The 27203-nt window shown below is 39.9% G+C and overlaps 1 protein-coding gene across 4 annotated transcripts; it reads left to right on the top strand.

Annotated features, from left to right (window-relative positions):
- The first annotated feature begins 1640 nt into the window (after positions 1–1640).
- SAMD13 (sterile alpha motif domain containing 13) lies at positions 1641–27070 on the top strand. Of its 4 annotated transcripts, XM_070592117.1 has the most exons (6): positions 1683–1781; positions 1901–1990; positions 3132–3216; positions 19528–19621; positions 23066–23177; positions 23377–27070. In XM_070592117.1, exons 4-6 carry the CDS (start codon positions 19572–19574, stop codon positions 23533–23535), a joined length of 321 nt encoding a protein of 106 aa, XP_070448218.1. In that variant the 5' UTR covers positions 1683–1781; positions 1901–1990; positions 3132–3216; positions 19528–19571; the 3' UTR covers positions 23536–27070. The 4 variants fall into 4 exon arrangements, 3 of the variants coding, with proteins under 3 accessions (XP_070448216.1, XP_070448218.1, XP_070448217.1); XM_070592115.1 differs by lacking the exon at positions 1901–1990 and having other exon boundaries at positions 1641–1781; XM_070592116.1 differs by lacking the exons at positions 1683–1781; positions 1901–1990 and adding an exon at positions 2506–2632.
- The last annotated feature ends 133 nt before the right edge of the window (positions 27071–27203 follow it).

Below are 27203 nucleotides of genomic sequence, written 5' to 3'. Positions count from 1 at the left end.
TCTTTGCCTCTCTTTCAAGAGTGGAGAGCTGAACCTGATTGTGTTCTGAGGGGTGTGTGACAGTGCTGTCAGGACACCCTCCCCCCACTTCCCTTGCTCCCAAGACTCACAGCCCAGCCCCGTCCCATTTGAATTTAGTTGGAGAACAGTTCCCGCATTTCAGATTGAGTCCAAAAGCATTATGAAATCTGCTGGTGAAAGAGCTCTCTATCTCCAGAAGGGTTCATCATTTTGATCAACAGTTGTAAAAGACTCATCTGTTTCACCCATGCTCAAAAAATGGTATTCGAAAATATATGAACACTTGAAATTTGTCCCTAAATTATTATTATTTTTCTTTTCAAGGTGCAATGGCAAAGAAAGGCAGAGAGAACACCTGAAATCTTTTCTCAGTGATGATCTTTCAAGAAATTGAAAATTTCTAATGTTCCTGGTATAAGTAAAGGGAAAAAATTTTGACTTTGAAATTCAGATTGCAGATTTAAACGATAGTTGCTGATCTTCTAGAGCCCTTAAAAATCACTAACACAAAAGAGAGACCACCATCTTTCTCCTCAGTTCTGCGTGAGATCTACACAGTATTACAGCAGCAGGTGACATCTTCTAGGATCCTTCTTGGGAATCTGTATTCTCTGCCCTGTGTTCATTGGTGTTTATTTCAATGACAACTATGTATGTTTCCTGTGTATCTGCGGCGTGTTGATAGAATGGGAATGTTTCCCACCGAGCAAGAGGACCGTGAGATTGACCAGAGTAACCTTATTAAAAGATCATGCCCAGTCTTTCTATTCTACCTCCCAATTTCCTAAATTGGGATTTAGGATGGCGGCAGGTGGGAGATACTGTGAATTTGGGGCTTGGCATGGTATCTTCTTTTTAATACGTAACTAATATAGTACCAGGTGCTCATAGATAAGTTGTTACTTGAATCTGCTGAATTATGTTTTTTGTGCAACTGGGATAAACAATTAAATTAAACCTCCCAGAACTGTTTTGTAAAATAAGATTCGTTTCATTTTGAATTTTGCTGACTTCATCTTGTAGGATGAATGCCAAAATACAAGAATGTGGGTGTTCTCAGGAGAGCTGGTCATCTACTTTACATCCTCTCTGAAATATGTTACTTCCTGCATAATGAAATAGAAGGATATTCTGCTGGGCAGGGCTTGCCTTACTCTCACAAAGAGATTACTCAAAAGCCAGCCCTGGGAACTTTGTCCACGAGTCTCTATAAGGAAGAAAGAGTAACCCAGGACTGCAGCTTCTGAGCGTTCACTGCTTATAGCCCAGAAGCAGTAGATTCTTTCTTTTTCTGTCTTATTTTTTCTCCCAGAAGGGAGAAAAAGAAATAGTTTGAAACATGACATTCATGCTCAGAACAGCAAAGACTATCATGCAGCAACAATGGAGGGGAGGGAGAAAATAAGAGGCTATTGATACAGCTTTTTTTTCTTTGTACAAGACAGAGGCAAGGAGAATTCTGCAGTTTTGGACTTGTGATTCATTCACTTCCACTAATTGTGCTGAAGGTAGTTAGCAAAAGTGAACAGGCACACTGTAGCTTTAAAAAGTCAGCCATGAACCAGAAGGCAGTTGGTGCAGCTTGTGTGTGATTCCTAACGTCATGTTGGCTGAGAGCCAGCCTGGTTTTATTTCACTGTGTCAAATTGTACCTCCTTATTGAATTCCTTTGCCAGCCTACTTTGTGAAAGAAAACATTGGGGTTTCTTTGGCTGTTCTTGATAAGCCTATAAAAAATGACATGTTTTAGTTGCTTCTAGGTAGGTTTTCTTTTTACTCTTCCACAAAAAAGAAAATAATAATAATAAGACAATGTAGTGTGGTGTTACAGAGTATCATTGTGTTTTGTTTTGGTTTGGTTTTTTTCTGAGATGCTTAGAAAATGGTGAATGTGTAACAGTTTCCAACTGAAGTGAAACCATTCTTTTGGCATGGAGCAGCAGCACTATCTTCTGTCTACTCTGTTACGGTGTGTGAATGTATGTTAATATCTATCTATTTATATTAAATGTTGGCTTTCTCTATGAATGATCTAAGTGGTTTAGTAACTGGAAGTTTGTGTGTGTGTGCGTGTGTGTGGATCAGGAGTGAAGATTATCCCACACTTACAGTATTATTTGTTAATCATCTACTTCTCTAACAGTGATAAAATCTTGTGAATATACTAAATGATGCACTTGTCATGTCAGAGTAATCCCTAGAGAAGGAGTGCCGAAGTAGAAAGTGATTTGAGAGGAAATGTATTTAATTTATGGTTTCAGCTGTAGAAGAAGCACGTTTCAGAACTAGTTTTTTTAAGCAGTTTGTTCATAGCTTTTTCATCTTGCTAATTGCATATTAATTGTGGAGCGTTTTTATTTTTTTACAATCCTCATCGTACTAAACAAAAAACAAAGTGATGGATGCTACTATATCTCCTTGAATGTTTTGGTGATTTCTACATAAATCTAATGAGCTGTCTACCCTCTCTTACACACACACATACACACACACACACCAGCACCACCTTTCTGTGCTAAGGGCTATCTGACATTTTTGTGAGCTTTCATCTTTACCACGGCATGGCCATCGCACAGACAGGTTTTTGAGGCTTTCGTTGAGAATATGTGAGGTAGGGGGTACTTGCTGACAAAAGCTTTAAGTGCTCTTTTGGATGGTGATGAAAAAATAATAGGAGTGGGAGTGGACAAAAAAACAAATGCACTAAGAAAAAAGAAATCACAGCCCGTGGTGGGAAGGGGCAGGAAAAGGGGGATTGTTTTGCTCGACTTTGACTCATTTATGAGTTGCAGTGTCTTAAATGAGAGCTTGGCACCCAGAGAAAGCCGTGCCAGTTCACACAGCACTTGTTTTGAACGAGGGTTCAATTTCATTTGCAAATGCTTATTGTCGAGGCAGGGAGTGCCAATACAGATGAAAGCAGCCCAGTCCGTCTCCTCCAGTTCTTTAGGTTTGATCAATCTCTCCAATCGCTGAGGGAACTGGAGATTTAAACAAACATACGTGAACTGGTGGGAAGCTGTAAAAGGGACCGTTGTGTTTCCGATTCAGATTATATATTCTCTCACTTTCTAAGAATTAAACACAAGCTTTTCTCCCTTATTGATTAGTTGCTGAAGTAAAGGAACCCTGCAGCCTTCCCATGCTATCTGTTGACATGGAAAACAAGGAAAATGGCTCTGTCGGTGTAAAAAAGTAAGTGAAACTGGCTTGTGAGTTCTGCTTCTGCAAACATCACAGGGACTTGGTTTCTATTTTTATACTTCTTGCTTATCTACTATAATATACTGTTTGGGGGTTGTCTTGGTTGGTCTGCACTAGCCACCAGCCACCCTTCCCCTGCCAGCCCCAGTTGCCTTGTTCTGTGTTTCATTTCGAAGACAGAGATGACTCAGACATCAAACTGTGCATAAAGGGTTAGCGTCCACAGCTTTGGAAGAGGGACGGTTGAGGATTTCAGCCCTGCATTCTGTACATGGAAACAAAAACCCCAAGCAAACATAGACCCTGCCTTCCAAGTCCACAGGCTGCAAGGGTGGGGGCAGAAAACAGAGTTTGAGTCTTTTAAAATAAAATCACCTCTCTCAAAATTGAGAGCTACAGTAATGGGGAGAAAAAAGCTTCAGTAAGAATATTAAGTTGAACAACTTCTCTGTCCTGATTTTGTGAACTGTTTGTTGAATGTGAAACGCCTCAGCATACCATAGTGTTCTATTTTCATGTCTGTTCTCACATCTGAAACTTCTCATTATCTTTGTTGTGAGTTATATGATTGATTCTTTTAAATAGGAAAATTCAGTTGCATATTATGAAATATGCTACATATTTCAGACTAACTCATAAGATATCTGTAAGTATATGAAAAAATTGTGAATTCTTATTTGGGAGTTATATTGAAGCTATAACCAGTTTGATTACAAGGAGAAAGTAAGTTCCAAGAGAGTATTATCTATTTCATTTTTCCGTGTCACTTAGTTTAAAATTGCCCTCAACTTAGCCTTGGAGGAAACTAATTAAATGCAATCCATAGAAGCTGTGATGTCTGAATGAGGAAACAGTGCTATATGTGATGAATGGAATGTCTATTTCGCTTCATAGCAAAGTTACATTAAGATAAACTTAATAAAATCTGCTTTTTAAAATTGTCAAGTAATTTACATATCATTTATGTATATGCCATGCTCATCCCATTCTTGCAGTCTGGGGTAGGTAGATGTAGAACAATTGAAAGAAACCGATGCTTTTTAACGTCTGAGTGAGGTCAGAGCTGTCCAGTAGCACTTGGACCAGTGATGGGAATGCTCTCCACTTGTGCTGTCCAAAATGGTAGCCACTAGCCACATTTGGCTGTAAAAAGCTTGGAATACGGCTACTCTACCTGACGAACTGAACTTTTGATTTTACTTAATTTTGAAAGTTAACAGTTTTATTGAAGAATAATTGACATAATAAACTGCATGTGTTTAAAGTATAAAATTTGATGTTTTGGCATTTATATACACCTGTGAAACCATTACCACAATTAAGATAATGAACATATCCATCATCCCCAAAGCTTCCTTATAACCCTTTGTAGTCTCTCCCTCCTGTCTGTCCCCACCCCCAGAGCCCCGGGCAACCACGGATGTGTTACCTGTCACTATAGATTAGTTTACTTTTTCTAGAATTTTATATAAATGGAATTATTCAGAATGTACTTTTTTGGGGGAAGGGAGGGGGTATGGTTTCTTTCACCCAGGATAATTAATTTGGGATTCTCCATGTCATAGTGTGTATCAGTAGTTCATTACTTTTCATTACTGAGTTATATTTCATTGTATGGATATACAACAATTTGTTCACTGTTTCCATCCACTTGTGGATAGATATTTGGGTTGTTTCCATTTTTTAGGTATTACAAAAATCTGCTTTGACCATTTGTGTACAGGTCTATGTCTAGACATATGCTTTCATTTCTCTTGGATAAATATTTAGGAATGGAACGGCTGGACTATATGGTAGGTGTATGCTTAACTTTTTGAGAAACTTCCAAGCTATTTTCTGAACTGGTTGCCCATTTTACATTCCCACGAGCAGTGTGTGAGCATTCCAGTTGTTCCATATTCTCGCCAACTCTGCATGAGCAGTCTTTTTTATATTAGACATTAGATTAGGTATGGTTTTAATTTTCATTTCCCTAATAACTAATGATGTTGAGCATCTTTTCATGTGCTTATTTGCCATCCGTATGTCTTCTTAAGTATTGTTCAAATCTTTTGGCCATCTTTTTATTGGGGTAGTTTTTTATATATTATTTTATAGAGAGTTTTTATGTATTCTGGACACAAGTCCTTTATCATATATATGATTTGAAAATATTTTCTTCTAGTGTATGAATTATCTTTTTGTTCTCTCTGCAGTGACTTTCAAAATGCAGGAGTTTTTAATTTTGATGAGCTCTAGTTTGTCGATTTTTATTTTATGGATAGTACTGTTAGTGTCATATCTAAGAGACATTTGCCTAACTCAAGGTCACAAAGATTTTCTCTTATGTTTTCTTAGATTTGGGATTATAGTTTTTCAGTTAATTTTTGTGTATAGTGTGAAATAAGGATTAAAGTATTTCTGTTGATGGTGGTGATGGTGGTTATTTTGTTTTGCCTACGGATATCCAGTTGTTCCAGTATCATTTGTTGAATTGTTTGTGCAACTTTGTTGAAAAATAATTTATCATATATGTATGGATCTATTTCTAGATTCTCTATTTTTATTCCATTGATATTTTTGTTTATATTTATGCCAATACAACACTGTTTTGATAACTACAGCTTTATAATAAATCTTGAAATCAGGTAGTGTTATCCATCCAATTTTGTTCTTCTTTGTCAAACTTGTGTTGTCTCTCTTAGGTCCTTTGCATTTCCAAATGATTTTTAGAATCAGTTTGTCAATTTCTACAAAAAAAAAAAGTCCTACTGGTGATTTGATGGCATTATGTTGAATTATAGATCGATTTAGGGAGAACTGACATCTTAACAATAGTCTGTCTTCCAACCCATTAACACAATAGTTTTCTCCACTTACTAAGGTCTTCTTTAATTTCTCTCAGCAATGCTTTGTAGTTTTCATTCCGCAGGTCTTATACATCTTTAATCAGTATTTCCCTACATAGTTCATAATTTTATTCTATTATGAATGGTATTGCTTTTTAAATTTTAATTACCAATTGTTTGTTGCTATGTAAAAATACAGTTGATTTTTGTATTATGAGCTTGTGTCCTATAACTTTGCTAAAGTCACTGATTACTTCTATTATTAGATTTTTGGTAGATTCCATCAGATATTTAACGTAGACAATTATGTCTTGTGAGTAAAGACAGTTTTACTTTTTCCTTCCCAGTGTAGACGCCTTTTATTTCTTTTTCCTACCTTATTGCACTGGATAGAACCTGCAGTAAAAAGCTGAGTGGAAGTGTGGGATTAGACCTCCTAGTTTTGTTCCTGATCTTAAGGGAAAACATTTAGTCTTTTTCTTATCTTTGTTCATATAATGTCATTTTTTTTTCCTGTCTGCTTTTACGATTTTCTCTTTTTCATTGACCTTTAAACGATTTGATTGTGAGCCATGGTGTAGTTTTTTTCATCTTTCTTGTGCTTGGAGTTTTGTTCCTTGGATCTGTGGGCTTAGTTTTCATCAAGTTTGGAGATTTTCCAATTGTTATTTTTCAAATATATTTTGGTTCCCTCCACTTGTCCTTTGGCGACTACAATTATAGGTATATTTGATCACCTGATATTGTCCCACAATTCACTGATGCCTTGTAAATTTTTTCTTCAGTCTTTTTTTCTCTTTATTTTGTTTTAGATAATTTCTATTGCTTTGCCTTCAAGTTCACTAATCTTTTTTCTGAAATGTACAATTTCTTGTTAATCTCATACAATGCATTTTTCTTTTCAGAAAATGTAGTTTTCATCTCTAGAAGTTCAACTTGAGTCTTTTTTTAATATCTTCTATGTCTGTGTTAACAATTCAGTCTTTCCTCTAGTTTCCAAACATATGAAATACAGTCATAATAACTGTTTCAGTGTTCTTGTCTCCTAATTCTATCATTTCTTAGTCAGTTTTTTATTCTTCTTCTCATCCAGGGTTGTATTTTTCTACTTCTTTGCATGCTTGTTAATTTTTTATTAATGTCAGATATGGTGAATTTTACGTTGTTGGGGACTGGATATTTTTGTATTCTTGTAAATATTCTTGATGTTTGTCCTGGGATGCAGTTGAGTTGTTGTTACACGCCATCAAGGTGGCTCCAACTTCTGGTGACCCTATGAATGAGTGGTGTCCAGAATGTCCCGTCCTCATCAGCCCTACTCAGCTCCTGTAGACTCGTGCCTATGGCTTCCTTTATGGAGTGAATCCATCTCAGATTTGATCTTCCTCTTTTCCTGCTGCCTTCAACTTTTTCCAGCATTATTGTCTTTTCCAAAGAATCCTGCCTTCTTACGATGTGCCCAAAGTAGGACAGCCTCAGTTTGATCATTTTTGCCTCCAGCAATAGTTCAGGCTTAATTTGCTCTAGGACTCACTTGTTCGTCCTTCTGGCAGTCCAGGAGAGCTCTCCTCCAACCCTATATTTGAAATGAATCAAGTTTTTTTCCCCATCAGCCTTCTTCGCTGTTTATCTTTCACACCCATACGTAGTAATTGGGAATGCAAGGGTGCAGATAATCTCGGCCTTGGTCTCTAACGACGCTTCCTTACTTTGATGATCTTTCCCAATTCTTTGCTGCTGCCCTTTCAAGTCTTGGTCTTCTCTTGATTTCTTGGCTGCAATTTTCATTTAAATTGATGACTGAATCAAGGTGAACAAAATCTATAATAATTTCAGTGTCTTCATTGGCTACGTTAAAACTGTAGTTCTTCTGTAGTCATGATTTCTGTCTCTTGAAGTTCAAATGCAGTCCTGCTTTGGCATTTTCTTCTTTCACTTTTGTCAGAAGTTGTTTCAAGTCATTGCTGCTTTCTGCCAGTAAGATGGTGTCATGTGCATACCTTAGATTGTTGATATTTCTTCCACCAATTTTCACCCCTCCTTCACCTGAGTCTAGCCTAGTTTTTCATATGATATGTTCTGCATACAGATTAAACAGATAGAGAGATGATAAAATGTACCCTTGTCTGACACCTTTGCCTTTAGGAAACCATTCTCTCTCTCCATATTCTGTCCTGACAGTGGCTTCTTGTCCACAATACAGTTTCTACATCAGGACAATCAAGTGCTAAGGCAAGACCCTTTTACTGAGGCAAGACCCATCTTTGTAGTCTAACCGATGCTCCTGAGTGCTGAGTTTCTCCTCTCTGGCAGGTGGAAACAGGCACTGATCCTATCCCTGCATGATCTCCAAGGATCGTTCTGAGTCTCTTGGGTGGTTCTTTCCCCAGCCTCAGTTATTTCCTCACACATATGTGATAATCAGTACTCTGCTGAGCACGTGAGGGGAAGCCTCTGTAGATCGCCAGAGCTCTCTGTGCAGCTCTCTCCTCTTGAGGACTCTGCCCTGTGCTCAGCCTAAAATCTTTCTTCAGGCAGTAAGGGGACAGAGCTTACCTTGCTTGTTTCCCATCCACAGGGATCACTGTCCTTTATTGTCTATATCCAATGTCTTGAGGACCATTCTTTCATATATTTTGTCTACTGTTTTAGTTGTTTTGGGCATAAAGATAAATCCTGGCCCCATTGCTCCATCTTGACCAGAAATGAAAGTTCCAGTTAATTTATACAGCCACAAGTGGCTAGTGGCTAACCTATTGGTTAAGGTAGAGTTAGATTATAGTCAGAATCCCAAACGTAGGGTCTTAAGGCTGTTTCTGAGGTCTGTCAAAACTGGGCTTACAATTGCTTCCGTTTTATTTTCCAGGCATAGAAAATACAGTTGCTTTACTAGGAATGTACTGCCACAAAGGGTCATTTCCAAAGAAGCCTGGGATAATGGCCCTTGTTCCCCAGCTGCATACTCCTGATCAGAGCTTGACCTTTGCAAGGCTGCTATTTATGGAGTCCCTTCTATGTGTCTAGCACTTTGTGTGAGAACCACTGCTGTAGGCTAAGCTCCATGTGAGGACTGTGTATCACAAACCAGTTTACATATTTATACTGGTCATCTCTGCTTAAGACTCTAAAAAGACCATGAATTCCAATCTGGAGCTTTCTCTGCCTTCCTTCTTCCACCTCATGCTTTATTTAGAAGGGAGGGGGTAGTAAAGAGAGGAAGAAGAAAGCAAATGTGGTACAATGTAAACATTTGAAGTGATCTGGGTAAAATGTATATGGGATTTTTGTACTATTCATGCAACATTTCTGTAAGTCTGAAGTTATTATTTTTTAAACTTTTAAAAAAAAATCTAGCCAGTTTATTAGTTGGAAGGGAAAATTTGTCTCCTTTAGGAAAGAAGCAAAATTAGGTCAGATTTGGAGACCAGAGAGAAATTAAGCATGGCGTTGGAAAGCAACGGAGAGAGATTTCGACTTTGAGTCAAATCATGTTCAGAAGACTTGGGTTTGACCTTGCTTTTGTTTCTTAACTGGCAGAAGAATATTTAATAAGTAAATCACTTAATTTCTCTCTGTCTTGAAGCAATAAGGGAAACATCAGTCTCTTGTTTTAAAATTACATTAAATCCAATTTTTTTTAGCTAACGTGGCTGAAGTACTATCCATCAGAATAGAATTTAATTTTTTCATGTCTAGCTGAATTTCTCTTTTGACAGATGTAAAAGATTTAAAAATATTTAAACTATGAGTTCAATTTTTCAGGCCATAATTTGACAATATTTCTTCATAACTTTGGAAGTCTTTTGAGACAAAGCATATTCCAAGTATTTATTGGGTGGTGTCTTTTATGTTGCACTGTTCAACTAAAGCTAAAGAAAAGTACTTGTGTTTTTCAAATTTTGAATCAGTTGATCTTAAGTAGTATTGAAAAGATCTTGTATCCTTGGGCAATTGTTTGGTGTCTTGGTTGAAAAATCTTTCACTTTTTGTGAAGTACCTTTTTAGTCTTTTCTCATAATATTCTAACAAAACTGAGTATAACCAAGTGTCTATTGAAAAGTTGTTTTCTTTTTTGTGCAAGAATCCAAGCTGTTTATAGCTGGACAAACTTATAAGCTCAGATTCTGTTTAAAATCACTTCAGAATGTTTTGTTGTACCTTTAATTTTGATTTCAGGTGACTAATGTCATCAGTTCTTTTTTGATTCTTGAGAAGAAAGTTACCAAATTCACTATGTATTTGCTGAAAATGTCTCTTAAAGTTGTGTTTTACTATCTCTGTTGTGTTTTTACACAACAAACAGCTTTTTTCCTTTTGCTCTGCTCCAACAAATTGCAGTTGCTTTTCATCGTGAAATTTCCGATAGACTTTCAGCCAGTCTCCTTTTCTCTTTATGTTCTGGATCTAGTGCTGGTTTCTGCATCTCCTCTCAATTCTGCATCAGAAGTAGGCCTCCTTTTTATTTATTTATTTTATTTCTATTTTGCTGAGGAAGATTTTCCTTGAGCTAACATCTCTTGCCAATCTTCCTCTTTTTCTGTGTGAGCTATTGCCAGAGCATGGCCACTGACAAACGAGAGGTATAGGTCTGCGCCCAGGAACGGAACCTGGGCCACCAAAGCAGAGCATGCCTAACTTACCAGGACTGGCCCCAGTATACCTCCTTTTTAAATTTTAAAATTTGTCCATACTTCTTTTTAACTAAAAATTATTTAATTATATTATAATTAAAATAGGAAGCATGTCAACTTAATTACCTATTACAACATACAAAGAGATCCTCATAACTTGGGCTGTCTGTATCAAACACATTACAATGTTACATGGGCACATAGGAAAAAATCTTTTGAACTGAATCAATCTGTTGACACCAACTATGTTGGCCATGTGTGTATGTGTAATACCAGAGAGCACACATGCATCTGATAGGAGAACTTCAGTTCAACAGTAGTATTCCAGGTGATGCAGCGGTTAAAGGTAAATGCAGTCACACCAAATCAATGAAGTTACGTTGAACACAAACATGTTTTATACCAGTTCCAGTTTTTAAATTTAAATTAATTAAAATTAAATAAAATTAAAAATTCAGTTACTTGATTAAATTTTAAATGTTCAACAGCCACATGTGACTAGTGGCTACCATATTGAATAGCACAAGTCTATAGCTAAGATAAACTTTTGCATACATGCACCAGGAGAAAAGTCAAATGAACATGAGATTGGAGATGATGATTACCTTGGGGTCAGAGATGGGATGAATGTAGTAACTGCCAAGATTCTAGCTTTTATTTTGCCTGGTGAGTTCATGGGTGGTTATTAAATTTAAAAATAACTGAATAACTAGGAGGGATCCATCTTAATAGTTTGGAATAAATCCTTCTAGACAGTTTCTATACAAATACTCTCTGTATCCATATATATATACATAGTCACACAAGGATATACACATATATTTACGTGTATTCATAAGTATACACACATATACAGGTACATACACAAGAATGTACACATATATTCAAAGGACACATAAAATAAGCTTATATTGAACAAATGGGATCATAGTATTCTCTTTTTGTGGATTTCAGACGCACAGATTTTGGATTAATCATAAACTTTGGTACATGACACTGTTATCATTGATCTATGTTTGGCCATGTTAGATCCATGTTAGAATTTTTACTAAATAATAAAAAAACTTCTAAGTATTTTATGTGTATGTGTACATCTGTAAAAATCATAAGTATTCAATGTCAGTTATTATTTTTATCTCATTTTGTTTTTTTTTTTTTTTTTTTTTTGCCATTTGCTTACTCTTACTCTCATTTTCATCAGTTGGTCTTTTTTCCTTTCCCTTTTCTCCTAGGATGGAGGAGGAACCAATGTTCCCACACAATAGATGCTTACAATAAGTTAGCAGCTTTTCCACAGGAAGCTGTTTATCTCTTCCCCACCACAGGGCCCTCACCCCTCAGTGGAGAAGCTCACTGCGGTAGAAAGTTCACAGCAACAGAGTTTAGCAAGGACTTTCGAAAGGAGCCGTTTCTTACTAACACCACGCCTTTCCTTGCACGTGCATCTCACCGTCTTCCTCTGCATTTGTGTTCAGTGTTGTTTCATTATAAAGCAAAGACATTTTTAAAATTTTGGAACTAACATTCCTTGTATAATTAGTAAAGTGATACTTTTGTTAGTAATGAATGTTGTAAAGTTCTAAACGCTTTCATGTTATAATACTAACTTTTAAATTAAGATATAATTGACATTAAACATTGTGTTAGTTTCAGGTGTACAACATACAGATTCATTATTTGTATATATTGAGAAATGTTCACCATGATAAGTCTAGTTAATGTCCATCACCATACAGAGTTACAAATTTGTTTTCTTGTGATGACTTTTATGATCTAATCTCTTCACAACTTTCAGATATACAACATTATTAACTATAGTTACCCTGCTGTACGTTACATCTCCATGACTTATTTATTTATTTATTTTATTATTATTTTCTTTTTTTGAGGAAGATTAGCCCTGGGCTAACATCTGCTGCCGATCCTCCTCTTTTTGCTGAGGAAGACTGGCCCTGAGCTAATATCCGTGCCCACCTTCCTCTACTTTATATGTGGGGTGCCTGCCACAGCATGGCTTGCCAAGTGGTGCGTAGGCACATCCTGGGCTGCCGAAGCAGAATGTGCAAACTTAACCACTGCACCACCAGGCCAGCCCTGACTTATTTATTTTATAATTAGAAGTTTGTACCCTTTGACCACCTTCACCATTTTTCCCACTCTCCATCCCTTACCTCTGGCAACCACCAATCTATTCTCTGTATCTAGGATTTAGAGTTTTAAAAAATGTTTTAGTTTTCAGATTCCACATATAAGTGAGATCATGTGGTATTTGTCTTTTTCTGTCTGACTTATTTTACCTAGCACATTACCCTCAGGGTCCATCCATGTTGTCACAAATGGCAAGATTCCTTCTTTTTTATGGCTGAATAATTTTCCATTGTATGTATATACCACAGTTTCTTTATCTGTTCCATAGACATCCATGGACACTTAGGTTGCTTCCATGTCTTGGCCATTATAAATAATGCTACAGTGAACATGGGGGTGCATTTATCTTTTCACGTTAGTGTTTTCATTTCCTTCAGATAAATACCCAGCAGTGGAATAGCTGGGTCATATGGTAGTTCTATTTTTAATTTTTTGAGGAACCTCCCTACTATTTTCCATAGTGGCTATACCAATTTATATTCCCACCAACAGTGGGAAGCGTTCTCTTTTCTCCACATCTTCACTAACACTTGTTAATTCTTGTCTTTTTGATAGTAGCCCTTCTAACAGATGTGAGGTAATGTCTCACTCTGGGTTTGATTTGCATTTCCCTGATGATTAATGATGCTGAGCACCTTTTCAGGTACCTGTTGGCCATCTGTATGTCTTCTCTGGAAAAATGACTATTCAGATCCTCTGTCCGTTTTTTAATTGGATTGGTTTTTTGTTTTTTGCTTTTGCTATTGGGTTGTATGAGTTCTTTATTTTGGATATTAACCTCTTATCAGACAGATGATTTGCAAATATTTTCTCCTATTCATAGGTTGCCTTTTCGTTTTGTTGATGTTTTCCTTTGCTGTGCAGAGGCTTTTTAGTTTGACGTAGTCCCACTTGTTGATTTTTGCTTTTGTTGCCTTTGCTTTTGGAGTCAGATCCAAAAATCATCTCCAAGACTGATGTCAAGGAGCTCACCACCTATGTGTTCTCCTAGGAGTCTCATGGTTTCAGGTCATGTGTTCAAGTCTTTAATCCATTTTGATTTAATTTTTGTGTGTGGTATAAGATAGTGGTCTAGTTTCATTCTTTTGCATGTGTATATCCAGTTTTCCCAACACCCTTTATTGAGGAGACTGTCCTTTCCTCATTGTATATTCTTGGCTCCTTTGTCATAAATTAATTGACCATATATGCATTAATACTAACTTTTGAAATAGCCTCTCTGAAGTCTGTTAACTGTATTACCTGTTAAGCTAAGTATTGGGTTAAAGAAGTTATCATTTTTGCCCATGTGAATTAGGAGATCAGGAGGTGAATAGTAGAAGTAAAATGTTAGGGTAGACTTAGAAATTATTATTGGTATTGCTAGAATTTCAAAACTCTGACTTTGTTGTAGAATTATCAAAGAGACTTTTCATAGAAAAATAATAACAATGGCTACTATTACTTAACTCATAAAAAAAAATCCAACAATGTTTACATGCGTAGCAATCCACTCACCAGTCAGGTCTCTATCCCTAAGGGATAGTCACTTCTAGGGTTGAATAAATAACCTCATAGGATATTTGGTTGTTTGCTAGAAGATTTGTCTGGCTCCTTAGGGAAGGAGGAAGAGGAAACTGATCAAAGTAATTGTGTGTCTGATCGCTGGCTTCAGCTTTCATTCATTTACTCTGAATCCTGTCCTTTTGTGGTGTCACAGAAATAATCAGCAGTCCTTAGAGGGAGGTTCTTTGAAAGCCTTGAGGGGATCGTATCCAGCTTGCCAGGTAGTTCCTGGGTACTCTCACCCCCATTGTGCCCCTCTCATCTGTTCCATCCATCTTTCCCGTACCCCATGACCACACTGCCCGATGCTACCTGAACACAGTGAGTGATGGTTCCTGGGATGCTGTTCTTTCCAGGGAATAGCAATCTGGAACAGGGAGTGGTCATGATGGTAAGATACCTCTATACTAAAAGTGCGGGAAAATAAAAGAAAACTCCCAAGATATTTTAAGTGGCTAAATGCCAAATACCTCTTAACAGATAGTTTCTTAGGGAGGAAGAGAGGAAGAATGGGAGGGAGGGAGGAAGTAAAAAGGAAGAGAGGAAGAAGAAAAGAGGCAGAGAGAGAGAGAGAGAGAGAGAAGAGAAGAGGAGAGGAGGGAAGGGGAGGTAAACTGAGCCACTAATTCAAACCTGAGAAATGGCCTTTCTAATCAGGATCTGCTGTTGTCACCCTTCGGCAGAGATGTTTGGAGGGATGAGTTAGAGGGCTATGGTTTCTTGAATATAGATAACATATGGGAGTTAATAGTGATACTTGTAACTGGTACAGTTTTATTTTTCTTAGTGAAGCTGGAATTCATTCCTTAATATTTTATGGCTGTCTGTTCATTCTAATATATGGTCTAGTAGTCAGCTCAGGCTACCATAACGAAACACCATCCACTGGGTGGTTTAAACAACAGAGATTTATTTCCCACAGTTCTGGAGGCTGGGAAGCCCAAGATCAAGATGCTGGCTGATTCAGTCCCTGCGAGCGCTCTCTTCCCGGCTTGCAGAGGGCCGCCTTCTCACTGTGTCCTCACATGGACTTGCCTCAGTACATACACGCGGCTCTTATAAGGCCACCAAGCCTACGGAATTAAGACTCCACCCTTATGACTTCATTTAACCTTAATTGCCCTGTCTCCTGAAAGCCCTGTCTCCAAATAATCAGGTTGAGAGTTAGGGCTGTAACATATGAATTTTGAGGGGGACACAAGTCAGTCTTGTCAGATGATCTTATGATAAATGTTTGATTATTCTCTTAAGTTAAATGATAACTTGGGTTAAGAATTGAGTGTTCTACTGTTTTGATTTATACCATTATGCCCATTGCAAATAATGTTTCAAAAGAGTAAAATGCGTAAAACTATAGACTCAGCTAAGCATATCATCATATTTTAAGCATGAAAACAATGGGAGTTTCACTCTAGGCCAGCAGAATTCATAGGCATGCACTATATATCTTTTATACATTAGCAGCCCTGAAGCGTTGCTGTTTTCTGCATAGTTTTTGCCATGTTACAGAAGGAAGACCGAGTTTGACTAAGCGATAAAGACTCTAAGACGTTCAGAATAGGGACGCTGTGCCGCGGCCCGGAGCAGGAGGGAAAGCTCTTCAGGTGGTCTGTGGGCAGTCGAGTTCAGTATTAATGATTAGGATATGAAACGTTCGTTTGTTTGTGTTTGGCAGAATCTTGGCATGAACCGTATTTGATCGTGAATAAGAAAAAGAAATTCGGGGCCAGCCCTGTGGCCGAGTGGTTAAGTTCATGTGCTCTTCTTCCGTGGCAGCCCGGGGTTTCGCCAGTTCGGATCCTGGGCACGGATGTGGCACCACTCATCAAGCCGTGCTGAGGCAGCATCCCACATGCCACAACTAGAAGGACCCACAACTGAAAATACACAACTATGTACTGGGGGAGAAAAAGGAAAAACAAAATCTTAAAAAAAAGAGAAAGAAACAGAAATTCATCAAGTCCTCTTGAGAAGAGTGTCCTTATTTACGCTAGTTCTGAGGTCTTTATTTGTACCAGAAAGTTAAGAGCAGGGGGGAAAGAGGCAGTTACAGGATCCTTTGTTTTCAGAAAGATGGGGTGGGGTGTCGGGGAGACATTGCTAGCAGAGATGCCAAGGACAGAGTTTCATGTGATTTCTGAGGAAAGCCGTCAGCCTGAGGGGAGACGGCTGCGACAGAGGAAGGAAATGATGCAGGTAGAGGCCCCGTTGCCCCGGGCCTGCTCCTGGTGTTTCTGCTGATCCTGGGCTGCAAAGCCTCTTTACACGTCTAGCACAGCCTGACTGACTTCTGTGCCCTCCTTCTTCCATCTTTCTATTCCTCCTTTTCCTTAACTGCTTTGGGGGACAAGGCAGGGAAGACATGGACCTCGTCATCACTCAGCTGACCTGAGATTTTCCTCTTTGCTAGACTGAGTTCCCAGGGCTCATCAAATGCCTGGCTCACGGTAGGCTGCTTAAAAATAATTGATGATTGGAATAAAAGAGTGATTGGGGATATTAGGAAGGGGACATTTTACCAGCACCTTTTAAAAATGAGTAGCCTTCTAGTCTCTGGGAGTTGGACAGACGGGACTCAGTGGTATAACCAGAGCTGGGGATATGGGCACGTGTAGGACGTTGCTCAGTTGAGTTTCAGTACAAACTTGGGTTGGGACATAAGCCTGGAAAGTTACGTTTGACTCAAATCTCTGAATGCCAAGCTAAAAAATTTGGAATATACAGAAGGCCTGAAGAATTACTTGCTTTTTCAGTGTTTTCATTGCTTGGATATGCTGCAGCTAAATGCAGTCAACTTTCATTTATCTGAATATTAAAAAATGAAAAATGTCCTGTCAAGAACCTTTGAATCATCCTTTCTCTTTCTGGGCCTGCCTTTTAGCCAGATCCCTGCTTGTTAGGCTGACAGGAGAGGGAGAAAGGCCTGGAGATAAAACTAAAGCTCATTTAGGTGCTTCATTCTTAGATATGTCATAGGCCAAGAGATCAAGATTAATTTATTACAATCAGAATTATATTGGTTTTAGCCAAAGGCTGTTTTAAGATATGGGCAAAGAATAGGTTAATTTAGTTTTAAAAATAAGTTATAAAGATCAAGGCAGTACAAAGTTAGACTACATTTCTGGGGAGAAACACAAGTAACATTGAGAATTAGCTTTATAAAAGGAGTAATGTGATAAATCTACCACCAAATGTATTAACCAGTGTCTAAAATAACTTTTGCTCTGAACTTTAAAGCAGAAGTGCAATTAATGAGCATGATGGAGTTTTTTTTTTTTTTAAAGATTTTATTTTTTCCTTTTTCTCCCCAAAGCCCCCCGGTACATAGTTGTATATTCTTCGTTGTGGGTCCTTCTAGTTGTGGCATGTGGGACGCTGTCTCAGCGTGGTTTGATGAGCAGTGCCATGTCCGCGCCCAGGATTCGAACCAACGAAACACTGGGCCGCCTGCAGCGGAGCGCGCAAACTTAACCACTCGGCCACGGGGCCAGCCCCGAGCATAATGGAGTTTTGAAATCACATATGAATTGTGTTTATTCAGAGTTTCCTTTTGGTTTGATCAACCCTCAGAATGTATAATATCATAAGGACCATAAAATATAGACATGCTGGATTCAGGGAAGGAGTTGCAACTACTATTTTTCACCCGCTTTCACTAATATATAAAGAGAAGATGGAGACTTTTGCTGCCAGCACTTAAAATTATAATGTGCCAACGTGAAAACACTCATAATAAGTGTTTTCGTAGTAAGGTCTCAATCTGCCTATATCTGCCAAATTTGTTGTTTATTGCATGTCTGTCCCCGTGATTCTGTCTCTCTAGCTCTCTTTAAGAGTGAGGTGATTGTTTAATTAAGGGATAATCATTTCCCAGTGTGAATTACTCATGCATGATATAATTTTCATTAATACGTGATGTATCTAACCATATGCACAGGGACTAAAAGGTGACTGGGTGAAATGGAAGCAGTGATTTAAGTGATGAGATTGTAGACAAATTTGCCCTTCATTTCTTGCTAATTTTTTGTAATAAAGTAAAATACATATATATTTTTAAAATATCCCATGGTTGGAAAGACATTCATGAATTTATCACCTTTATACTTTATATTCTAAGAAACATTTTGCGATGATGATAGTGAATAATAAATATCAAATGATAATGGAACTTTTATATCTGCCATCTCATTTCATCAATGCAAAATTAGCAGCCACAGTGGGAACTCCCATCTGGGAGGTGTTTTAAACAGCGCCATATAAATTCCTTCTGGAATTTGACATGCACAAGTTATAAGGAAAGATTTGGAGAGAATGGTCCATTTGAAAGGGAACAAAGCGTCTCAGTTTGGCCACAAATAACAGTCCTTGAGGAGACGTATGGCTTTCCCAGTGGGGAAAGGTGACACTTAAATCCATCCTCCAAAATGTTCTCATAATTTTATCCGACCTTGACACTCTGGCCTCCCCAAGCCCCACAATCATGTTGCCTTGGATCATCTCCAGTTTTCTCCTTAAAATTGTTGCTGACACCACTGGAAGGGCCCAGCAAAATCATCCATCATGCTTTAACATAAACGACTTAGAAGTGACAGTGTGTGCCTGCACGTATCTGCCTCTGCAAGCCATCCCCTCTCAGGGCCCAGCTTAGGACATGTTGCAGCCATAGATGCCTTTCAGAATTGCCATTGAAAATCTTCAAGTGTCCTAGTCAGGCAAAACTATCCAGGCGCTCCAGTCCATGTGTCCTCAATAGCACTTGTTCACCCCGAATCCTAGTGTTACTGAGAGGTAGCTGTTTATGTGTCTGCTTCCCTTCACCAGATTGCCAGCTCATTGAGGGCAGGAACTATGCAGTCCTATCCTTGTAACCTGCATCTAGCACAGTACTGACAAGAAAGTAGGCTTTTCATAATTTGTTGTATCAACAAGTAAGTAGAGTGGGAAGAGCATAGATTTGGAGGCAAGCGTGTATGGAATCTAATCCTGGCTTTATCTACTATGTGATTTTGAGTGAGTTCCTTAACCTTTCTGAGCCTAAGATTCCTAAAAACAGGTTACAGTAGCCAGTTCACAAGGAGCTAGGGGGCTGATAATAGGTAACGTGTGAAAAGCGTGTTATAGCCTGTAAGTACTCTCTGGTTGTTACACAGATCTCTGCTGTGTATCGACTATGCACCAGTCACAGCTGCGCTAGATGCTGGAGAGCTACAGAGTTGAAGATAGACAGATTTCTCTCCTCAGGATGTGAGTAGTCTAACATTGTGATTTTTCCTCAAAGTTATTTTGTGTTTTAGGCTATCAGGCTTAGGCTCAGGTGGATCAATCAGTAAATGCATCGATTGGTTTCTAACCCGTTGTTTCTTCTGCATGGCTCCCCTCACCCTAAGTATGAGAGAGCGCCCAGTTCCACATTGCTCCTATTCTTCATGGGGCACTGCAAGCAGTTTTGCAAAGTCTTTATTCTCTGGTGCATTGCTAGTATTCAAGAATATTACAGAATTGTGGAAGTGATGATATCATATGCCAGCAGAATAAGAATCAGGAGAGCCTCCGGTCCTAAAATTACAATGTAGCATACTTTGTTATTACAATTAGATAACTATTCTTTATGAGGAAAGCAGCTGATTGAAGTCAGCCTCAGGGAGAATGAATTCAGATGTTTTCTGGGGCACTTAAAGGTGGATCTGATGCGACTCTGTGCTCGCTGCTAGAAGTGAGCTGAGCTGAAAGTTGAAAAGGTTTGTTAGAACAGTGAACTCCTTTCCAAATATTCTTCAAGCCTGTGTTAAGAAAGAGATGGAAGGAAAATGGTGCCTTAAAGAAAGTCCCCAGTGTCAGCTCATGATGGCTTATGTTACTGGGATGATGGAAAATCCCAGCACATGGATAATTATTTTAAAACCCATTTAGCTTTGATTTTAAAATACATAGTTAATGTTTGACAATGTTGGGGTGAAAAATAGTTCTGTCCCCATGTACACTGCCTGTTAAATGGTGGGAAGGGGTGGGTGTGTGCGCGTGTGAGAGTGTGCGTGTACATGAGTGGGTATGTACCTGAGCTTGCAGACTCACCATCTCTAAGCCCAAAAGGGAAAACACTTCTAACAAGTAAGCATTGACTCTGAATGTTTTTAAATGAAGTGCTATGCTGATAAATCGTTGAGCACTTGTGCTATTGATTACTCACTCTCTTTTCTTTAGCTAGGATGGAAGTTTGTTTTTTAACCAAATATTTTAAGTTCGTACTCTGAGCAAAATATTATGTGGGGAGTGAGGCAGAGGTACACTGGACCCTTGACTTTTAGATGTTTGAAGGATTTTAGAAATCCCCAAAGTCTGGGCAATTTCATTTCCATTAAAAGTAACATGAATCTTTTCAACTCTCACTAAATGTTGAATCTCCCCAAGCTTAATTCTAGGCCCAATTCTCTTCTCTTCCTCTCCCAAGGTTTCAATTACCATCTAAATGCTTCTGTCTCCCAAATGTGTACCTCTGGCCCACTCATCTGCTTACACTCCAGACTCATGTCCCAGATTAAATCTCTACTTGGAGACAGACAGTAGGCCAAAGTCAATGTGTCCAACTAAACCTGGGGGTGCCATCTAAGTGAAGTTACCACCATCCATCCAGTTCCATGACACTTCCACCTCCGTCATTCTCTATGTCTAGTCCACTACTAAATTGTGCTGATTTTATTGGTAAAATATATTTTAAATCCACACTCTTCTCTCTTTTTCCGTAGCCACCACTCTAGCCTCAGTCACCATGATCTCTTGCTTGGATGACTGAAATAGATCTCTCACTGGCACCCCTTCCTCCCCTCTGGCTCCTCTTCAGTACTCTCTTCTTTTTTTTTTTTTTGTTTTGTTTTGTTTTTGTTTTTTTTTTGGAGGAAGATTAGCCCTCAGCTAACTACTGCCAGTCCTCCTCTTTTTGCTGAGGAAGCCTGGCTCTGAGCTAACATCCGTGCCCATCTTCCTCTAGTTTATACGTGGGTCGCCTACCACAGCATGGCTGCCAAGCAGTGCCATGTCCGCACCCGGGATCCGAACCAGCGAACCCCGGGCCGCCGAGAAGCGGAACGTGCGAACTTAACCGCTGCGCCACCGGGCCGGCCCCTAGTACTCTCTTCTTTAAAATTTGAATTTGATCAGGTCACTCCCAGTACATAAGACTATTTAACAAGTCCCCATTGCTCATAGAGAAAAACCTAGAATCCTCAATATGGCCTCCAAGGCCTGCATGGCTCCTTTGGCTGTGTGTATTCCTGCCACACAGCCTGAAATAATCTTCACTTGACTTCTTCATATAGTTAACATCTGGCTGCTTTCTAGACCATAACCTCAACAGAAACTTCCACAGGAAAGCCTTCTCTAACCCCTTAAACTGTCACCGTTCAGTGTGCCTGTCCTTCATAGCACTTACCACAATGTGCAGCTGTACATTTAGTTGTATGATTACTGATCCCTGTCTGCCCCCACAGTGCTGTAGGTCCACAAGAGTAAAGACCATGTCTGTTTGCTCACCAATGCATTCCTGGCTGGGGGACTGGTGGTGGGGGGCGGGGGGGGGGGGATGCCTCGTCCCAAAGGATCTCTTAAGCCAAGCTGGGCTACTTGGAATTTATCCAAAGGGCAATTGGAAACCTTTGAAGGATTTTAAGCTGGGGAACAATGTGATTGGGTGTATGCTCTGGAAGAATCACCTTGGATGAGGTGTAGAGAAATCCAGACCAACACTCGTGAAACAGAAATGAGGCAGAGCCACAGTAACTACAGGTCCCTGCTGTTCTTTACTCCACTTCTCCTGTCCCTCGTCTCTAAATCCAGTGAGGCCAGTTACTGATAGACACTCCCAGACGGATGCTTGAGCATCACCTAGTCATTTGAACATTGACTGACTTCCTAGCTACATGCTTGAAACTAGGAATAATAAAATGAGAAATGGTCCAGGCCCAAGTGTGTATCTCTAGCCCATATTTCCCACTTTAGTGGAAAGTCTAGAGACTGTCCAATAAGCAGAGAGTATAATCCAGGGTGGAGAGTGCTACAATGGGAGTGTGAATGGAGTTCTCGAACTCAGAGGAGGTTATAACTAAAACACTTCCCTAGTGGAGCCACAAAATGCCTCACAGGAGGGGCATTTGAACTAGTACCAATGGGAGGATTTTGTCAGGTGGAGACAAATGAGGGGGCATCATAAGTGACTGTCGCAGCATGTGCAAAGGCCCAGAGCTGTGAAAGGGCATGGCACATTTGGGAATGGCTTTAGCCCTGGATATGTGGGGATGGGGATGGGGAAGGTGGTCAGAGATGGGAAAAGAGTGATATGTTGGGGCCTTATTGTAAAGGTCCTGGTGTCCTTAACTCAGGAGTATGAATATCATGCTGTGAGCCACCAGAAATCACTCTTAATATCTCTGGGTTAAAATGCAGTACATGAGGAAATACTCTATATTAAAGGTCTAATAGTTTATTAGGAAATCAGTGACTGAGCCAGTGAGAGTAATGATCTTCTGAACCCCAGAAACACAAGAATGATTATGGTCCTGAGGGAGGTAAACTGGGATCCGGGCATTGGAGGGAAGAGAGGGCCCTGGTTCCTGCCCCTGGGAGACTGGGTAGTGAGCCTGGCCACACACTCTTGCCTGCTCTGCGATTACAATGGTCTGGATTTGTGTTTTGCAGTTCCATGGAGAATGGGAGGCCCCCCGATCCTGCAGACTGGGCTGTGATGGATGTCGTCAATTATTTCCGAACAGCAGGATTTGAGGAGCAAGCCAGTGCTTTTCAGGAACAGGTAATTTGGTCTAGAGAAACACGTGATGAACCAACCACCTCCCTTCCTCACAGTGAGGAGGAAGAGGAAGAGCAGTGAGGGCTCAGGGAGGCTCTCTGTGCGTCCTCACATCAAGTCCTGAGCATCCAAGGCCCTAAGCAACTGAGGTGGGTGGGGAAGGGGAGAAGGAAAGTGACAAGCTAGCGATTCCTTCCTGCAGGAGAAAAACCCAAGCCCTGTGAAGCAGTCATGGCTGCAGAGAGGAGGGCTAGTGCTCATCGCCATCTGCATCTTCCCAAGAGGGAAGAGCCCCACCTTCAAGACAAACACACTAGAAAGCAGAAAACAGAAAAGAAAGAAAAACGAGGGACAAATCTGATGGAGAGACATGCAGCACCATCTGCTACTGGCCTCAGCACCAACTGAGCTATTAATCCTGCTCCGATTTGCTTTCTGGGTGCTTAGCAAAGTAGAGTGGAAAGAGCACAGGATTTAGAGTCAAATCCTGGTTCTTCTAACTCTGTGTGACCCCAGGAAAGTTACTACATCTCTCTGAGTCTTGGTTTCATGTCTCTAACTTGAGACTATCAATGCCTTACTGGTGGTATTGTGAGGATTAAAGGACAATGCCCAAAGCCTGAATAGGTCCTGGCGCAACATCGGTGCCCAAAAATGTTAATTGCTTTCCCTAAGGAACAGGGTTGGTGTTGGAAAGAGGGAGAGAGGAGCAGAGGGTCCCTCCCAATTGTCTAGGTGATTCCTGACTTCATTTTCCAGGCTGGTCCAGCTCTGTAGGGATGATGCTCAAGGGGTTTTGACTATGAGGAAGCAAATTGGGGAACCCATGGTCCACACCAGACCAGCTCTGTCAGGAAACAGAGTTCCTATCTCCCTATCACTGAAGTCAGCAATTTTCTAAGCATTAAATTTACTTTTCTAAGATTGTCATAGAATCGAGAGAATTATAAAGTGAAGAATGGGTTTGGCTACTGCTTCTACATCCCTTAGCCATTTGTTATTCTCTCAGGCTGGGTTTGGACAGGTGAACTTTTCAGGTGTCATATATGCTAATCTCTAGATTTCCTTCAACAGATGTTTCCTTCAACCTGATCCTTATACATATATACTTTTTGTTAATTTAGAAAATTTGCCAAAATAGCAGCTTAAATCACTTCGTACTCACCAGAATAGCTAAAATTAGAAAGATTGATAAATCCAAATGTTCATGAGGATGTGGAACAACCACGCTCTCCTACATTGTTGGTGGGAGTGTGAAATAAACACTCAGACGTCTACTCCATGATCCAGCAATTTCACTCCTGAGTATTTACCCAAGGGAAATGAAAACATATGTCCCCAAAAGATTTGTGTAAAATTGTTCTTAGTAGCTTTATTCATAATCGTCCAAAATTGGAAGCCTAAGTGTCCATCAATAGGAGAATGAATATACAAACTGTGGTGTGGTCATACAATGGAATACTACCCAGTAATAAAAAGGAATGAATGACTGATATGTACAGCAGTTTGGATGAGTCTCAAAACATTATGCTGAGTGAGAGAAGCCCTATATAAAAGAGCTCATACTGAATAGTTCCTGTCTTAGTCCATTCAGGACTCTATAACAAAAATACCAGAAGCTAGGTGGCTTATAAACAACAAACATTTATTTCTCATGGTTCTAGAAGCAGGGGAGTCCAAGGTTAAGGTGCCATCAGATTGAGTGTCTAGTGAGGGCCCACTTCCTAGACAGACATCCTTTCTCTGTGTCCTCACATGAAGGAAGGGATGAGAGAACTCTCTGGGCCCTCTTTTATAAGGGCATGAAGTCCATTACCTTTCAAAAGCCCCACCACCTCATACCATTACTAATACCCTCAATATTCCTTAGGAGTTAGGTTTCAACATTTGAATTTTGGGAGGACACAAACATTCAGACCATAGCAGTTGAGATATGCTTAATAACGGTTGAGAACAGGAAAATGCATCAGTGGTAGAAAAAAAGAACAGTGGTTGTCTCTGGATAGGTGGGAGCGGAGAATGACTGGGAAGGGGCATGAGGGAGCTTTCTGGGTGATGGTAGTGTTCTGTGTCTCGATAAGGGTTTGGGTTATAGGTAAATGCATTGCTCACTGCATATGCACAGGGATATGCAATTGATTCAGATTTGTGCATTATATAGCCTATAAATTTTACCTCAAAAGGAAAAGAACTATAAAAAATATTAAACAATTAATAATATGCAAACTAAAGTATTTAGGGAAGAAGTATACCGATGTATGTAACTTACTTTGAAATGCATCAAAACGTGGATTGACAATTGGATAGAGACATGAGCAGGTTGACAGATACATGATAAAGTAAGTATAGAAAATGTTAATTGTAGAAGCTAGATGGTGGGAATATGGGTGTTCACTATAATATTCTCACAACTTTACATTTGAAAATTTTTATAATAAAATTGTGGGGAAAAAATAGCTCAGGTTGGAAAGTGGAAGGCCAGTCAGCTGGAACATATTTTATTTTGGTTTCTAATGGTATAATGTCCATTTGTGTCATTGCAGTTGAGTAACTTGCTTCTAAAATTAAATTTAAATAATATTCTGGAAGGTTAACATAAAAAAGGACTTAGCTGAAAGGTCTCTTGGCCAAATTCCCAGCTGCCCAAAAGCATTTTTCAGATGGAGATTTGGCTCAGACTCCTGTGAGGCACATGTCCCAGATTGGAGGGAGGGGGTATTCTTTGGGCCTTCCGGATTCTGTGCAGGACCTCAGAATGGAACTGGCCCACTCTGAGCTTGGCCCAGGAGCCGGCCCTTTCTCCAATGGATGACATCACTCTGGCACCAGCGACAGTGGGATGCAAAAGGGAACAAATTCTCCCAAAGCATTTCATTCAGAAGTCCTTCAAGAGGGGAAAGGAGTATCATCTTGCTACTGTGTTGAGCCCACCAAGTCGGGAGCCTGAGAAATGAATTCCCAGGGGACTGGAGTTTTGCCAGCTTGAATTCCTTCATTCTACTAGAAAGGTGATTGGGTGAGGGAAAGAGTCTGCCTTGAATTATTCTCTGGAACTGATCCAAATCTTCCTTCTGCTGTGAAATTCTCATCTTTGCTCTTCTCATTAAAGGAGGTGGAGGGCGAGGAGGGACTCAGCAGCGAGGCTCAGGCTAAGAGAAGTAGCTGCTGTGGTTTCCATGAGGACTGGGGATCAGGATCCTCTACAGTGTTCACCTACTTCTTCTGTCTTCGTGCTTCAGAGGCTGTTGGTGTTTAACCTCCAACAATCTTCTTGGCAATGAACCTCAAGCAGTCAGCAGTCACTCACCAGGCTCATACCAGTTGGGAAGACTGCAGGCCACCCCCAGCCCAAACACTTGACCCTTCCAGGCACATCTTCTAGGTCATAGCAGCTGAAAAACAATAGAATGGCCACAGCCTTAAATATCCTCAGGGAACGCTTTGCCCTACCATTTGATGGAAGTAAGCAGAGGTGGAGAGCATCCTTGAAACTACCTGGGAAAAGGGCAGGTCCAGAAAGGGGAGCATGGGTGCCAATGATGTGGGGAGCTGAGTTTCATGGCTGACTGTTAGGTACTGAATATTTGTGTCCCTCCTAAAATTCATATTTTGAAACCCTAACTCCCAATGTGATGGTATTAGGAGGTGGGTCCTTTGGGAGATAATTAGATTTAGATGAGGTCATGAGGGTGCAACCTTTGTGATGAGATTAGTGCCCTGAAAAGAAGGGACCAGAAAGTTTGCTCTTTCTCTTTGCCATGTGAGGATACAGCAAGAGGGCAGCCATCTGCAAGCCAGGAAGAAGCCCTTGCCAAGAACCTGACCATGTTGGCACTTGATCTTGGACTTCCAGCCTCCAGAACTGTGAGAAATAAATTTCTGTCTTGTTTAAGGCACCCAATCTATGGTATTTTGTTACAGCAACCTAAGCTTACTGAGACACTGACACTGACGCCAGACGTGTCCACCATCAGATGGACCAACTTTCAGGAGAGTATCTGTCCTCATGGTATCGTCTCAGAGTATGTT

Source organism: Equus przewalskii, chromosome 24 (genome assembly GCF_037783145.1).
Source record: "Equus przewalskii isolate Varuska chromosome 24, EquPr2, whole genome shotgun sequence".
NCBI classification, from domain to species: Eukaryota; Metazoa; Chordata; class Mammalia; order Perissodactyla; family Equidae; genus Equus; species Equus przewalskii.
The sequence above is the reverse complement of the archived record's forward strand: the minus strand, read 5'-3'. Positions and strand labels throughout refer to the sequence as shown.